Genomic DNA, 17,443 nt, shown 5'->3' with positions numbered 1-17,443 from the left:
GGCACCTTTTTACGCTGGGTACATACACATTCGTGGTTTGCATAGTAACATCCTCAAAAGAAACAGGACCGGTGATAATAGGAAAGAGAATACAGCCACTAAGGTAGCCAGGTCACACTTGATAGGCTCCTAAGCCATATACATGTGCAAGTAAAACTGCGACCATCAGTCCCTCACCTGGGTCAGGATACAGTGGAGTGCTTTCAAACAGGACAGAGGTGCCTCCATTACAGAGTGGTCCATATACAACATAGCTATGTCCTGTGATCCAGCCAATATCAGCCACACAACCAAAAACATCGCCTTGCTGGTAGTCAAACACATGCTGCAAAGATAAATAGTGAGGCTGTTTTCATAATGCTGAAAGAACTAATATATGCTGCACAGGATCAATTATTTCAATACAGTCAGCGAAGAATCATTTAAGGCTTATAAACAAAGTAAGCATAAACAGACAGATGAGATATAAATGCACAGAGGCAAGGCTGGCCTAAGGATTGGAGGCTACAATACATCTCATACTCAAGGAGTGGGCTAAATCCTGTGGTTCTTAGTCCTTAAATCAGACAAACTCCCATTGGTTTTAGTGGGAGTCCGCTGAGTAAAAATGAAGGATGCGATCCCACACTGTGTAGGAAGCCACTTGTGCCTGTGCAGTGTCCCACCAAGGCCAATGGGCTCCCCAGAGAGGCAGAGCTCATGGCAGGTTGGTCCTCAGGATTTAACCAACATTACAGTTACAAAGTGTTCTGTTTATTTCCTGTTTAATACCCTGGGTATTAATGAAGGTATCCGAAGGAGACTCACTGACATTCAGCTTGCTCTAGGAACTCCTCACTCCAGCCACACACTTAGAGCCTTTAACATCACATTTTACATAAAAAGCATCTGGGGCTGATTATACTTCCTCAGCCATCAAAAATGTTCTGCCTAGGAAATCTACCTTCTTGCACCAGCTGATGCATGTTACCAGAGCTGGAAAGTTACAGCTAGATATACCTTTTAAATTAAAAAAAACAGAGTACAACAGAAATCCAACACTCTACTCTGAAATCAAAATCAAAGGGTCATAGAATGGAGCAGCAGGAAAGATCTCATCAGTCAGTGTCCCTATCAGTGCTGGATTATTCCTACAGTACATTTTCTAGTGCTTGAAAGGCAGGACATTTTAAGAGGAAAGCATCTGTGAAGGAAGCAAGACTCTCTGAATGCCTAGACCAAAGTTGGGAACCTTCCTCTTGGACTGAGAAGCAAACAGATTTGTGTGCCTCACCATGTTGTTTGAAGGAAAAAAAAAACTCACTGGTGTGACTCCACCCCACTGGAAAAAGGTTTTACAGCTCACCCCATCATCTTGAATGGATAATCCTCAAATGTTCTGAAATTCACCTCTGAGCTGAGATTAACCCAAAGACGAATATCTCAGAAAATTACAAGTGAAAGAGAGGCTGGGACTAGAACTGAAATCTCATCTAGACACTTCAGTATGATAATCGATTGATTTCTATTACACTCTTCGGGAGGGGATTTCAAAGCAGAAACTGTAAGAAGTGAAGCCTCACAACACTCCTTTGGGATGGTCTCGTTAGCCCCATTTTGCTTATGGGGAAATGAAGGTCCAGTGAGGCTAACGGGCTTGCCCAACATCACATTGCAAATCAGTGGCAGAGGCAGAAATCCTGAGTGTTAATACAATTTGTTTGCTCTTCAGCAGACAAGCGTCACAAAAGGAGGTCCCTTGTTTGGAATCCAGCACCTCTCTGCAGTAAGAGCAATCAATGCAGAACTGGAGTGCAAACTAAACCAGTAAATGACCAATGAATTCAAAATGCTCAGGTGGAATCACTGCATCATTTGGAGTCTTTACAACCCCTGGGAGCTAATTTACTAGTCGTGTACTTCCTGAAAGCAAATCAATACTATTTAATTATTAATATGCTCTCGTGTACTTTTCAACTCGATTACACACAATATGCCACATAATTTGCAAACACTGACAGAAGCAGCCTTGTGAAACAAACAAATGTCTCACATTAATACTGATAAAGCACAAATGTTCTTTTTCAGCAAGTAACATTGCTGAAGTACCTTGTGTGTCACAGCAGCATAAAGCAGATACCCAGCCTGAGTGTGAACAATCCCTTTGGGTTTTCCCGTGCTCCCGGAGGTGTAAAGCATGAAGAGCATGTCTTCACTGTCCATACTTTCAGGAGCACACACAGGAGCCTCCTTGGCCATCTCCTAAGACGAGAGAAGTAGCAAAAGAAACACATTAGCCTCCCGCAGCAAATCCTTTCATAACATTCCAGTGTTTCACCAGGGTCCTAGCTACGTATAGAAGAACTGTCATTTCTTTAGCTGATGCCATCTTTTTCTACAGAGAGACTGGCAAGAACAGAGTACTTACTAAAAGAAAGGCAAAGAAGTAGATGAAGAATGACCTGGCATGAGGACACAGCAGATGAAGAATGACCTGGCATGGATGCTCAAATGACAGACACCCTTTCTTCCCCTGACTCCGAAACAAAAGAATGTGTGCAGCACACCCCACAGAAGCATCCATGTGGCATGTATGCAGCACCCATTCTCTAGACCCACACTTCTGAGAGTCTCAGGTGTTAGAAGGAAGTGGATTAATAAAGCCATCTATAAAAACAGCAGGGACTCTCATAGGTTTCAAGACCTTGGGAGGATAAAAGTTGCAGAAAATAGAACTGTGATTCCCATAATGAGGCACACTTTGCAATAATAGAAAGGTCTTTAGGGTACAAGTTCCATTAGGGAGTCTTCTTTTTCTAATTTACACTTCTCAGTTTAATTTTAAGTCACATTTAGGATTTCCCAATGCCTGCCTCCACTTCCTGGTTAGAGAAGGAGCTGAGAGCCACAGCTGATGATACGTAGCATAGACTTGACTTTTTTTTTTTTAAGAGAAAATCCACGTTTTATTTTTCCCTCTCTAAACACAGACCCAGCTAACTTCCTAGCAAGAATCCTTTGCTCCCTACTGGATAATGTAACCCAAAAGGCACAGCTATCGGTAGAACTCCCAGCAGAGGGCATTCAGGATGCTATGGGCTCAATTCTGACACATTCCAGGGAGTGAGGAGGAATAAGAGCCTTATATCCCTACACAAGTTACCCTGACCGTGGGCCTGGCATGCAGGAGTATGTGGGGTTCCTGGCCTGTTTATTCCCTCCCCAGAACAGGTGACTGGAGACAGGATGAAGGCTCAGCTTCAACCCTCACCCCTCTAATGCGGGAGAGTAGCTGGCCCAATGGTGGGCAGGTAGCAATTTGCTGTCAGTATAGGTCAGCAGTAAATCTATACCCCAGCTCTCCTCTGGAATATGGAGAGAAAAAGGGTGGAATTCTGCCTCAGCAGGGGTATCTGAGTCCCAGTGCCGCCTAGAGCTACTCCTGGGATGATGCAGTTTACACACCACTCCTTGCTCAGGCCTGGGCCTATATTGAAAATACAGCCCCATGAGGCTGACTCCCTATTGCCTTCCACCTAGTGGTGTCATTTACGCCTGTGCAAAGTGGGTGTGAAAACACTCCCATTCTGCTTTAACGGTCTTACATCCCCTGGGCACAGGTTCACCAACCCAAGGTGCAAGGCAAGGGGGAGTGGGCTCATGGTGCACATATCAGCACTTTATGCTCCACCCCAAAAATCAGAAGTTCATTCCGGTGGGAGGCTGATGAATTAGTCCTGGCTACAATCTTTCATCCTTAGCAGACTCCTTTCCTCTTTCATCTTCGAGTTCACCCAGAGCAGCAATCAGATTTTCAGATTCATTCAGCACTACCTTCCTGCCAGCCTTGCTTATGTTGAGGAGTACTTTAATCACGCGAGTAGCCTCATTGACAGTAATTAGACTATTCACAGAGAACTTGATGGGACACTGAAGTCAATGGAAATTTTCCACTGACTTCAGCAGGCTTTGATCAGGTTCCAAGTGCGGTACAACTCAGTATGCCGAAGGGCGGCAGAACCTGGCCCTGGGTTAACAGAATCCAGAGGCTAGCTAGTCACTTCCCTGGATACTGAGTTAGTAACAGCTGGCTCTGTGGTAGGTGAAAATGGAACTTCCATAACCTCAGAGCATTAATATAATATAATTAGGGCTGTCAAGCAATTAAAAAAATTAATCGTGATTAATCGTGTGACTGAAAAACTGTGATTAACCACACTGTTAAAAAATAATAGAATACCATTTATTTAAATATTTTAGATGTTTTCTACATTTTCGAATATATTGATTTCAATTATAACACAGAATACAAAGATTTCTGAGTGGTAGCTGTGTTAGTCTGTATCAGCAAAAACAACGAGGAGTCCTTGTGGCACCTTAGAGACTAGCAAACGTATTTGGGCATTTGCTAGGCTCTAATGTGCCACAAGGACTCCTCGTTGTTTTTACAGAATATAAAGTGTACAGTGCTCACTTTATATTTATTTTTATTACATATATTTGCACTGTAAAAAACAAAAAAAAATTGTATTTTTCGATTCACCTAATACAACTACTGTAATGCAATCTCTTTATCATGAAAGTTTAACTTACAACTGTGGAATTATGTACAAAAAACCTGCATTCAAAAATAAAACAATCTAAAACTTTTAGAGCCTACAAGTCCACTTGGTCCTCTTTCGAGTTCAGCCAATCACTCTGACAAACAAGTTTTTTACATTTTCCCACTTCTTGTTCTCAATGTCATGTGGAAGGTGTTCTCCTGGCACTGTTGTAGCCAGCGTTGCAAGATATTTACATGTCAGATGTGCTAAAGATTCATATGTCCCTTCAAGGATCAGAGGGGTAGCCGTGTTAGTCTGGATCTGTAAAAGCAGCAAAGAATCCTGTGGCACCTTATACACTAACAGACGTTTTGGAGCATGAGCTTTCGTGGGTGAATACCCACTTCATCGGATGCATGTAGTGGAAATTTCCAGGGGCAGGTATATATGCAAGCAAGCTAGAGATAACTAGGTTAGTTCAATCAGGGAGGATGAGGCCCTGTTCTAGCAGTTGAGGTGTGAAAACCAAGGGAGGAGAAAACCAAACTACAAAACCAGTTTCTCCCAAGGGAGGAGAAACTGGTTTTGTAGTTGGCAAGCCATTCACAGTCTTTGTTTAATCCTGAACTGATGGTGTCAAATCTGCAGATGAACTGAAGCTCAGCAGTTTCTTTTTGAAGTCTGGTCCTGAAGTTTTTTTGCTGCAGGATGGCCACCTTAAGATCTGTTATAGTGTGGCCAGGGAGGTTGAAGTGTTCTCCTACAGGTTTTCATATATTGCCATTCCTAATATCTGATTTGTGTCCATTTATCCTTTTCCGTAGAGACTGTCCAGTTTGGCTGATGTACATAGCAGAGGGGCATTGCTGGCATATGATGGCCTATATTACGTTGGTGGACGTGCAGGTGAGTGAACAGGTGATGGTGTGGCTGATCTGGTTAGGTCCTGTGATGGTGTCGCTGGTGTAGATACGTGGGCAGAGTTGGCATTACATATTAGGAATGGCAATATACAAAAACCTGTAGGAAAACACTTCAACCTCCCTGGCCACACTATAGCAGGTCTTAAGGTGACCATCCTGCAGCAAAAAAACTTCAGGACCAGACTTCAAAGAGAAACTGCTGAGCTTCAGTTCATCTGCAAATTTGACACTATCAGCTCAGGATTTAACAAAGACTATGAATGGCTTGCCAACTACAAAACCAGTTTCTCCTCCCTTGGTTTTCACACCTCAACTGCTAGAACAGGGCCTCATCCTCCCTGATTGAATTAACCTCATTATCTCTAGTTTGCTTGCATATATATACCTGCCCCTGGAAATTTCCACTACATACATCCGACGAAGTGGGTATTCACCCACGAAAGCTCATGCTCCAAAACGTCTGTTAGTCTACAAGGTGCCACAGGATTCTTTGCTGGTTTTACATATCCCTTCACGCTTCAATCACCATTCCAGGGGACATGCGTCCATGCTGATGATGGGTTCTGCTCGATAACAATCCAAAGCAGTGTGGACCAATGCATATTCATTTTCATCATCTGAGTCAGATGCCACTAGAAGGTTGATTTTCTTTTTGGGGGGTTCGGGTTCTGTAGTTTCCACATCAGAGTGTTGCACTTTTAAGACTTCTGAAAGCATGCTCAATACCTCATCCCTCTCAGATTTTGGAAGGCACTTCAGATTCTTAAACCTTGGGTGGAGTGCTATAGCTATCTTTGGAAATCTCACATTGGTACCTTCTTTGTGTTTTGTCAAATCTGCAGCGAAAGTGTTCTTTAAATGAATATGTGCTGAATCATCATGCAAGACTACAATAACATGAAATATATGGCAGAATGTGAGTAAAACACAGAGCACGAGACATACAATTTTCTCCCAAGGAGTTGATTTTAATTAACATTTTTTTTTTAATGAGCATCATCAGAATGGAAGCATGTCCTCTGGAATGGTGGCCGAAGCATGAAGGGGCATACGAATGTTTGGCAGATCGGCATGTAAATAGTTTGAAATGCCAGCTAAAAAACTGCCATGCAAATGCCTGTTCTCACTTTCTGGTGACATTGTAAATGTAATCAAACTGTTTGTCTTAGCGATTGGCTAAACAAAAAGTAGGACTGAGTAGACCTGTAGGTTCTAAAGTTTTGCATTGTTTTGCTTTCGACTGCAGTTATGTACCAAAAAAACCTTCTACATTTGTAAGCTTCACTTTCACGATAAAGAGATTGTATTAGGGTATTGTATGAGGTGAACTGAAAAACACTGTTTCTCTTGTTTATCATTTATACAGTGCAAATATTTGTAATAAAAATAATATAAAGTGAGCAGTGTACACTTTGTATTCTGTGTTGTAATTGAAATAAATATATTTGAAAATGTAGAAAAACATCCAAAATATTTAAAACAGTAGAATATCAATTGAAATTTAACAGTGTGATTAAAACTGCAATTAATCATGGTTAATTTTTTTAATCACAATTAATATTTTTGAGTTAATTGCGTGAGTTAACTGCGATTAATCGACAGCCCTTAATATAATATAATGTGCTGCTCACAGTCCAACTAGTTCTGAAGAACGTTAACCCTGAAATGTCATTACATGGTCAATGTGTACTTTACATATTCCAGACCCAATAAAAACTAGATATATTAAAAGACTCAGCCTCTTTCTGCTGGTTCTAATTTCCTAATTCTCTTCCTCTCCTGGAACAATCGTACTATCACTTTCTCACTGATTTTCACTTCTGAATTATTGTACCATAGCCTAGGCTTCTTGTCTCTCTTGCTTTGTTTATACCGATTTGAGCAGATTAAGTTTGAAAGAGTAAATCTGTTTCTTAACCATCATTTCAGAAATAATTCAGCAGCTGAGCATCCAGTAAGTGTCCAGAGTGAACTGGTACATGAGAAATAATTTGCGGATCAGGCTGTAAGCATATGCTCTGATGAGTCATCATGTTATCAAGCACCTGAACTCTGCACGAAAGTGTAATGAAATAACTGCTGGTTCATACTAGCAGGTAGATTCAGTTAGTTCAGCTGAGATATGGGAGAGGTTGAGGTCTCTCTTAAGGGCAGAGATCTGGAACAGAGGTCCTGCAAAAACAACTCCTCTAGGAACAGCTAATCTTGGAGAGAAAGTTTAGACTGAAATGTATGTTGTTGTAACTTAAATGACCAGTTAAGTCAAACCCTAGGAAGGGGATAAGCTTGGACTATATCTAGCGTGTGTAAACTCTGTTCAGAACAAAGTACCTGTTACAGGATCATTTCATTTTTACTGTCTCAGTACTTAGTGCTTGTTTCTTCAGTGTCCCTACAGATCTATTACAGTTTCTTTCCATTGGAAGAGGAGGGATGTTTTAATTTTCTTCTATATAAATTGCTGGAGTTCTTCAGTAGTTACTCATGGTCCATTATCAAACACCATCTTCCCAGGGAGTATATATAATGCAGATAAACTCCTTAGTGGCTTTTGTTAAGGCTGTTGTGGATGCTGAAATTACTTCTTACTGCTGCTGACCTATACAAGGAAGCATCATTTATCTTTCTCAGGAAAATTAATATGCAGGCACTGCTATCCTCAAGTCAGCCATTTGCCCAGATGCACAGGTGCTAAGGTCAGAGTGTTCATTACTATCATATGCAAACTCTAGAGCCTTTTGCTCAATTGTAATCAAATTCTGAACACAGAAATAGCATCTCACTTCAGCCCCCATGTGACATGACCCAGAATGCTCTCTGTGCAGATCCTGTCACATTCTTGCTCCATAGCATGGAGAGATTATCAAATACAGTCCCCTGATGTAAACCACCTTGTTCAGTTTCTCACTGATGTTCCAAAGCCTCCTCTGACACAAAATTTGACTGGCCATTTATTGCACATCTACTAATTTGGGAGGGAATAGGGTCTTTCCAAGCCTCTTCAGCAGTATTCCTCAAGGACACAACGCAGTTAATCAGTGTATGAACCAGAGAAAATGTCCTTTTTTTCTGTGGAACTCTCCCCAAAATTCAATGCAACTTTAGTAAACCATCGGCATTACTAAGTCCTGCAGATTTCTGGCCTTCAGTACTGTAACAATAAATACATAAGATCAATGCCCAATGTTGCATGTTCAGTCATCCAACGTTGGTACAGCTGACTCAAGGGGTTGGGTACTGTAACTAAGCAAATTTTTCAATGACAGTGATATTAGTGGAAATGTATCATAATAAACGGTTCATTGTTATAAACAGAGATTCTTTTCTTATTTGTGTCTCCCATTGCTCCCGCTAGAACAGTGGTTCTCAACCACAGTTACGCACGTACCCCTGGGGATACGCAGAGGTCTTCCGGGGGTACATCAACTCATCCAGGTATTCACCTAGTTTTACAATAGGCTACATAAAAAGAACTAGCAAAGTCAGTACAAACTAACATTTCATACAATGACTTGTTTATACTGCTCTATATACTATACACTGAAATGTAAGGACAATATTTATATTCCAGTTGATTTATTTTATAATTATATTGTAAAAATGAGAAAGTAAGCCATTTTTCAGTAGTGGTGTGCTGTGACATCTTTGTATTTTTATGTCTGATTTTGTAAGCAAGTAGGTTTTAGGTGAGGTGAAATTGGGGGTATGCAAGACAAATCACATTTCTACAAGGGGTAGAATAGTCTGGAAAGGTTGGGTGCCACTGCTCTAGAACAGTGTTTCCATACTGCCTGCAGCATAGGGCTGTGCCTAATTGGGACAGTAAAGACCAGGCAGGGTGGAGACAAATTCTTTTAAATCTCTGTAAAGTGCCATGCAAAGTTAGGGCACTGTATAGGCCACAAATAAAGGGGGGGAAATGGGGACACTTTGGCAGGATACGGTCCCAGTGAGGGACCCAGCCAGAAGCAGGGCTGGTGCAACCATTTAGGTGACCACCACTAGGATTTGGAGGGTGCCATTTTCTTTGGCTTCGGCCGCCCCGGTCACCGACGGCATTTAGGCGGAGGGAGCTGGGTCAGGGGAGCGCGGGGAGGGCCACCTGCAGCAAGTAAGGCGGGGGGGTCATGCAGGGGAACTCCCCGCCCCAGCTCACCCCTGCCCCGCCTCCTCCCCGAGCACGCCGTGGCTGCTTCACTTCTTCTGCCTCCCAGGCTTGCAGCGCCTAAGCTGATTGGCACCGCAAGCCTGGGAGGTGGGAGAAGTGAAGCAGCCATGGCGTGCTCGAGGTGGAAGCGGAGCAGGGGTGAGCTGGAGGGGGGTGCCTCAGGGTGGGAGGTGGGGAGCTGCCGCAGAGGGGGCGCCTCAGGGCGGAAGGGGGGAGCTGCCGCGAGTGGGGGGAGGGCCTCAGGGCAGAGCTGCTGCGGAGGGGGTGCCTCAGGGAGGAGGCTCGGGGACGGGCGAGGGCACAAGGTGGAAGTTTCGCCGAGGGCATGAAACATCCTTGCATCGGCCCTGGCCAGAAGGCCACAAGCTCATCACCATGAGAAATAAATTCAGACTAAACTGTGGACGTAGGAATTTGATTAAATGTTATTTATACAATCTCCGTGAGTATGTTTATCTCTATACATCTATCCATGTGGGATTGGACAGGGGCCAAGGTTACAAGTGTGCCCCAGGTCCAGTGCCATGTTCCTTGGGGGCCTGCTTTTATGTGAAAAAATATTTAAAATATAATATATTAATAATTAATAAAGACAACCCATCTTTTCTTGCCGTCTTCAGCTCTGTGCAATATCACAACTCCTATTCTTTATGGTGATACATCACAGACTCTGTGGAGTGGTGTGTATCATAATACCCCAAGGTATTGATTGTTCTTGCTTTTGTTTTCATTTCTGAAGTACAATCATACTCCTCTATTTCCACAGCTTGTCACTGCAACAACTCACGTGAAGGTCTTACCATGGCTGAAAGATCTCCCCAAAAGGTCATAGAAATGTAGTAGGCTTGAAGATGATCATTCTTCATGAAACATTTTTGAGCCTGGCTGCCAGGACTACAACTGCAACCTCTTCCTCAGGTGCATCCAATCTGTGGCACTGAGCATATTCCAGATACTCACATGTGGTTGGAAAACTGACAGGTAGCCTGCTTCCCGCAGATTCTGTACTGTACTTGGGGAATGAGCACTTCTCTCAAGATTCTTTAGGCGTCTGTCTCCTGAGATCCGTGTGACTAACTGCAAGTGCCCTTTACACACTGTAAGGAGATCTGTATTTACAAGCAAATATGCCTCAGAGCCTGCATCTAGTTCCAGTCACTTCTAAGCATTTGACAAATCAATCTTACCAAAACAAGCACCCAATAGAGTCAGAAATAAATTTTACACAGCAGGCAAGTGATAGATCTCATCATGTCCTGTATTTATTGTGACCTTTAGTCAATGCATATTCCAATGGTCATATACCCAACCCAGGCAAGACAAAGTTCCCACAGGCTCCACAGCAAGATGCACTTAAAATTTGCAGCACAACCAACCGGTACCTGTGACACTCCAATGCAGCAGCGTAGATTCAGTTCAAATTTGGAGTAATATTAGTGAATTAAATATGAAAATGAATACTTTAGTCTGTGTCAGGATCTCGGGCAAAGGTAGATAGGACCTTGAGAGCCAGGAACCGAAGCCAAGGGTCAGAGCAGGAGTCAGAGCCCGAAGTCAAGCCGAGGGTCAGAGACAGGCTGAGGGTCAATTCCAGGCATCAAGGTCAGTGTTGAGGTTCCAGGGGTCGACTGGGAGTCAGAATCCAAGTCAGACCCAACATCAATCCCAGGATTTCAGAAGCAGGGCAGTCATAGAAACCTCTGTGGACTGTGGGTCGCAGGGGGCAGCCAGGTTACAACTGCCACCAAGTGACAGTGTGGGGATGTTGGTTGCCTGCAGGCCTGGGTTCAAGTACTGCTGATCCATACAGTATCCCTGTATCATTTATTTTAACACAGAGGTCAATTTCTTTCACACTATCCCCCTATTTTCAATGTGTCTTAGATTTCTGTATTAAAAACACACAATACACCGAAAAAAGAGAAGCTGGAAGTTTTTTGTCAACTACTAGAGAAAGGAATAGTTAGGGCTTTCAATACCTTGGATCGCATGGAAGGCAGTTTGGGATTGTGGGATAAACATAGTAGCGGGATGTTTCTACTAAAATGATCAACAAGGAAAGAATTAATAACACTGATAATTATGTTGCTAAGCTTCAGGATTAACTGATGTCTCGTCGGTTTACGTCTCTCAGACCAATAGTTTCAGGTTATTTGCAGACTCAGGGAGACATCACTACCCCAGTTTATGCATGGTTCATGGACCAACAAGGCAGGCTTGTTCTGGTTAGCGTTTATTAGCTGTACCTCCTATTTAACTGAAATATACTTGGCCCAGAACATGTATTTTCACTCCTGAGTAGCTTTTTAGCTGGAAAGAATTGATTTCCAGTGGCAAAAGTGCCAAGTTCTTTGTTTAGTGCTTCTGGCAAACTGACACCGCTACTCTGCATCAAGCTGCACGTTCCCAGGTGTAAAAAATACATTTTAATGGTCACTCCTTTCTCTACCAGGCCACGTAGACTGTAAATATTCCCAAACAATCATTCTCAGTAGAGATGGGACAATTACACTGTCCTTTCCATATATTAAGGCCTTTCCTGTGTCTTGTTTATTTCCTCAGCTCCATACAGTATGTCCAGTTTTGGGAGATAAATGACGTTCTACAGAGACTGACAGAACCATCCTGGCATGTCCAAACACAGCATGGCTACAGCTGTAGTAGTATCAATATATTCTGGAATTCCTGAAGCACTCCTTGATTCTTAGCACTCTTGCAGGGAGAGAGGATTTGGGGTAATTTCCAAGCACCAGGCATTGCAGTCCACTGTGGAAAGGAATTCAAAGGGCCATCTTCTCAACTGATGCAGTTGCAACATTTAAGGTTCCTGCCCACACTGGGGAGAATCTGTTGTAGTCTGCTCTGGTTCCCTCAATGAAAGACATTGTTCTGGTCATGGCAATTAACCAGTACAGTCAGTACCTGTAGGACATCTAGGACACCTGCTGTGTGTAAACGCAAGGCTTTCTTCAGGCAGCAGAAGCTGCAGACACTGTAAGTAACACCATTTTGTTTAGAGCACTCTTAGGGCCCAGATTAGGAGAAGAGTGCCGTAACCATTACTCTGATCTGGGGGAGGAGGCTAAGGCTAGGGCGGCAGAGGGAGCCTTGGAGTAGGGATGTAAAATATTAACTGGTTAGTCAGTAAGCATTAGTCTTACCGGTTAACCTGCCTTAACCGTTAACCCCCAGGCCAGCTGACTGGCTGGCGCCAGCGGCCCTGCCAAGAGAAGCCCCAGCCTCACCGGCCCCGCCCGGAGTGGTTCCAGACCCAGCAGCACTGGCCAGATCGGCCCCAGCCACACCAGATGGCCCTTTAATCAGTTAACCGTTTAAACAAAATATTTCTTAATCGTTTAAACAGTAAACTTTTTATGGTATTTACATCCCTACCTTAGAGTAAGCAAAATTGGTGACTGAGGATTGAGGGTACACGTCTACAGAGGATAAAAGCCCAGTGGCATAGCTGCAGCTGACTTGGGTCAGCTGACTTGGGCTCAAAGGACTCAGGCTGCAGGGCTAAAAATTGCTGTGTAGACATTCAGGTTCGGACTGGAGCCTGAGCTCTGGGACCCTCAAGCTGTAGTTCGAATGTCTACACAGCAATTTTTCAGCCCCAGAGGTCAAGCCCCAGGAGCCTGAGTCAGCTGATCCAGGCCAACCATGGATTTTTTACCCCTGTGTAGACATAGCCTTTGTTACATGTGTCAGAGAGGACAGACTTAAGCCATCAGCCTGCATTTGTAGCAACCAGTTCAAAATAAAAAACACTGAGGTTTAAAATACTAAAAGGAGAGAAAAGAAAATACATAGTTGCTTCAAATTCTTTTAATCTACCACATTTATAAAATGAGAATACACAAACCATATAGATATTCCTAGTTAGGACAATGAACAGAGACTATATAGCAACAAAGGCCAATATAGAATAGTCTGAGTTATTTACAAGTGTGTCTGTTCTAGATTAAGCTGATTGTACTTTCTCCTTAGCTCTGCCAGCGGGGCCCTTATGTAGTTATTTTAATAATACAGGTTCTAGCCCTGCCTCTGACTTTCCCTGAAAATGTGTTGGTTAATTGGCATGGGGACCTGCTGAGATATAAACCATCACACCCTGTAGGAAATACCTAGATAAAAGGGCTACATTTAACAAAGTCAACGTACTTCTTCAAGAGGAATGTCACGATTACCCATGTGGACTGTGCTGTCTGTTCTTTGAGCCACGAAGACATGCTTGATACTTGGACAATTCTTTACAGCTTCATCCACAGTCTTCTTCAGCTCTACAGCTCGTCCTCCCCTGAGTCCCTGGTTGTAGGTAATGACAGCTTTGCAGCCAGCTAACAAGAGAGAGATTTTGCAGACCTATCAGTTTCTTTTTCACTACTGTTACCCTGTGGCACGCATAGGGATGTTAAGTAGCATATTACAATGGTGCGGCCAGGGGCAGCTCTAGGTATTTTGCTGCCCCAAGAATGGCAGGCAGGCTGCCTTCGGTGGCTTGCCTGTGGGAGGTCCCCGGTCCCACGGATTTGGTGGCGCACCTGAAGGAGGTCCACCAAAGCCGCAGGACCAGCAGACCCTCCGCAGGCATGCTGTCAAAGGTAACCTGCCTGCCGCCCTCACGGTGACCGACAGAACGCCCCCCGTGGCTTGCCGCTCCAGGCATGAGGTTGGCGTGCTGGTGCCTGGAGCTGCCCCTGAGTACGGCTACTCAGAAATTCTATCAGATGGTAACTGCCAACATCACTGACAAACACTCCTTGTAATCCTGATACACTGAAGGCAGGATGGCCTTTGCAATCTCTAAGGTAGCAGAGGAGAATTAGGGTCTGATCTGAAGCCTACTCAAATCAATGAATCTTTTCACTGATTTTAACGGGAATTGGATCAGGTCTCTTAGTGAGTAAACACCATCTTCTTCCACACAACTCTCATACCTTTTCTATGGAGTAGATATTACAGCCCCTTCAACTCTTCCATTAAACCCCAATCCAAGCAAATTCAGGGTCCTTTGTTTTGTTTGTTGTTGTTTTTAGAGATCTCAGTGGATTTCTAGCACCCAGTTAACTCGTGGGGTTTTCAGGATTTCTGGATTTGTCTGGGAGCCATATCACAACTGTACCAATTCAAAATAGCACTTCAAATTGCAACACACATTTCATGCTATGTTATTTATGTAGCAGATATATAGCTATATAATAAAAGAATGTTTATCCATAACCCCTACACTAGTTACCAGAGATAGGAGAGAAGCCAAAACCTTTACTTGCCCCACCTAGATTACCTTCCATTCAAAATACACCGAGACTTAATTCCTCGTGCTAGCCATACAGAAAGATGACTTTTTAAAAGATGTATTGTAATAATCATAGCACCTAATGTTATGTATTAAACCTCTGCCTTTTGATACTTTGTTTCTGTGTTGTCTATCACTAGTTTATCGAATTATATTATAAGCTCTTTGGAGCAGCAACTGTCTCGATATGTTTAAACCATGATTAGCACAATGGGGCCCTGATCTTTAATTGGGGCCTGTAGTGGGGTGGTCCCCCCGATCCTGCCCTGAAGGGCTTATAACAGCCCTGGGAGAGGGCTGTGGCAGGAAAAGAAGCCTGGGCTGATTGGGGAAAGTAGGCTCAGCTGTGGCCAAGCCCCAGTCAGGCCCAGCTGGCCCCTATAAGAGGCACTGAGCCAGGAGCCCAGTCAGTCTCCCTCCGGCTGTAGAGGGAGAAGGGCCTGGCTGCAAAGTGCTAAGTAAGGACCCTAGACTGGAGCAGGGCTGGGGAAGGGCCAGAGGAGCTGGGAGCTCCAGCCTAGGCAGGAGTGGCGTCAGGAATTTTGCCACCCTAGGCGGCCAGCAGCGCTCCTCCTCTGACCATTCGGCGGCGGGGGTCCTTCCGTTCTGTGTCTTCTGGGCACTTCGGCGGCAGGTTCTTCACTCGCTCCGGGACCCACCGCCGAAGACCCGGAGCAGAAGGACCCTCCACCGCCGAATTTCTGATGAGGACGGCAAAATGCCACTCCCCCAAATCCTGCTGCCCTAGGCGACCGCCTAGGGTCGCCTAGAGGAAGTGCTGGCCCTGGGACTAGAAAAGCCCCAGGCTACAGGTCTGGTAAGGCCTATTAGATACTAGGTTGCCGGGGCAGCCTATGGGTAGCCAGAGGCAGCAGGTCCGAACCCCTTTGCCTGTGATGAGTGGCTGATACTGCAGTCTGCCCCATTGAATGGAGGCTAGATGAAGATTGGGCAGCAGCCAAGACTGAGACGAAGTGGGGATAGTGGGTGGGGGTTCCCCTGCGAGGGGGAGACCCAGAACTGTGGGGCTATTGCCAGGGGGGCAGCACCCAGTTAAAGGGGCACTGGGGTCTTGAGAGGGACACGGCAGCCAGTGGCAGTGGGACAACAGCCTGCAGAGGGTGCTCTGGAGGCTGGATGAGCTAATTCCCTGAGACAACCAGCAGGAAGTGCCGCCAGGTGAGTCTGCGCTTGATTACAGGGCCGTTAGGCACTTTAAAAATACAAATAAATAATTATACGCTGCAGAGTTAGCACTTCACAGGAATGCATTAGGAAATTGTCACTTCACTGTAAGAGAACACAATCAGCCTTCCCTTCCCCTCAAGAGGTCTCAGTTTGCCCTATGGTTTAAACATTATTTGACAGCAATTTAAAACTGATTGAATGTTACAGAGATTTTAAAAGTTTATTAAACCCACGGCCACTCATGCCAATCAGGAGCATAGAAAGTCAATGCAGTGCTAGTACTCTGATGCTTCTGCTAAGCAGAGAACTGAACTTCCCAGTAAGATGAGGATAAGCGAAACATATTCTGGGTGTGCCTTTCTTTGAAAGCTGAATGTTGAATCTGGATCAAAGGATCAATCCTCCAAGGAGCAGGGCACTTTCCTAATATGCTTGATCATCATTTAAAAACTACTTACAATCAATGATCCTCCCAGCTAAAGATTCTGCACTGAATCCAGCAAAGACCACTGTATGAATAGCACCAATTCTGGCACAAGCCAACATGGCAGCCACAGCCAGTGGAGTCACAGACATATAGATTGCAACTCTGTCCCCTCTTTGTACTCCATATTTCTTCAGTGTGTTGGCCAGACGGCAGGTCATGTCCAGAAGTTCCCTGCAGCATAGAAAGAGAGTTTCTTATCATTTTCACCTGCAAGCTGCTTTACATTCATTTACTCGTAAAGAAAGATTTAGGTCTACATAGAACAAACGTATGAACCTGAACCCAGAAGGCCATGATGAGCAACTGCTCATCCACTTTCAAAGCTCTTATCTGTATAGTCCCACAAGGTTCAATCTTCTCCACCATACTTTCCAACTTCTCTGGGGACAGCTATACCACACGGGAAGACGTGACTGTATCATGGGTAGGCATACCCAAACTAACTTTATATCTAGCTAGCCCAGGTACTAATAGTCATAAAGGTGGAGGTATGGATTTCAGTGGAAGCTAGCAACCCCACCAAGTAGGTGCCTAGGGTCCCTGGCTGGCTTGTACTCGGGCAGCCAGCCTGTGCTGAAGCCCATGCCACCTTGTCTTGACTCCTATTGTTACCTGTGCTATCTGGATTAACACCAGGAGAGGTATGCCTACCTTTGCCACAATCACATCTTTGCTTGCAGTGTAGACATACCCTATATGAGGCCATTGGGGAGCTGATAAGACAGTACAGGCTGAAATGCCAGCAGTTCTCAGTCTATGCCCTGATCTGTATCTCCTTTACATTTGATGTAAACAGTGCAATTTTCCAGCTTTCTCAGCTCCCAGCCAAAATCAACACTTGCACATAACCAATGC

At 44.3% G+C, this 17,443-nt stretch overlaps 1 protein-coding gene across 3 annotated transcripts in view; it reads right to left on the bottom strand.

Moving 5' to 3' along the window:
• Nucleotides 1-17,443, bottom strand: part of ACSS1 (acyl-CoA synthetase short chain family member 1) — a 74,536-nt gene that overhangs the window by 22,649 nt on the left and 34,444 nt on the right. For all 3 annotated transcript variants that reach the window (XM_050951198.1, XM_050951200.1, XM_050951199.1), the window contains 4 exons: nucleotides 16,560-16,759; nucleotides 13,779-13,954; nucleotides 2,089-2,241; nucleotides 178-325 (listed from right to left, as the gene is read on the bottom strand). In XM_050951198.1, the coding sequence (XP_050807155.1) occupies nucleotides 178-325; nucleotides 2,089-2,241; nucleotides 13,779-13,954; nucleotides 16,560-16,759 (677 nt within the window). The remainder of the gene's footprint in view (nucleotides 1-177; nucleotides 326-2,088; nucleotides 2,242-13,778; nucleotides 13,955-16,559; nucleotides 16,760-17,443) is intronic.

This window comes from Gopherus flavomarginatus, chromosome 4 (genome assembly GCF_025201925.1).
Source record: "Gopherus flavomarginatus isolate rGopFla2 chromosome 4, rGopFla2.mat.asm, whole genome shotgun sequence".
NCBI lineage: Eukaryota > Metazoa > Chordata > Testudines > Testudinidae > Gopherus > Gopherus flavomarginatus.
The sequence above is the reverse complement of the archived record's forward strand: the minus strand, read 5'-3'. Positions and strand labels throughout refer to the sequence as shown.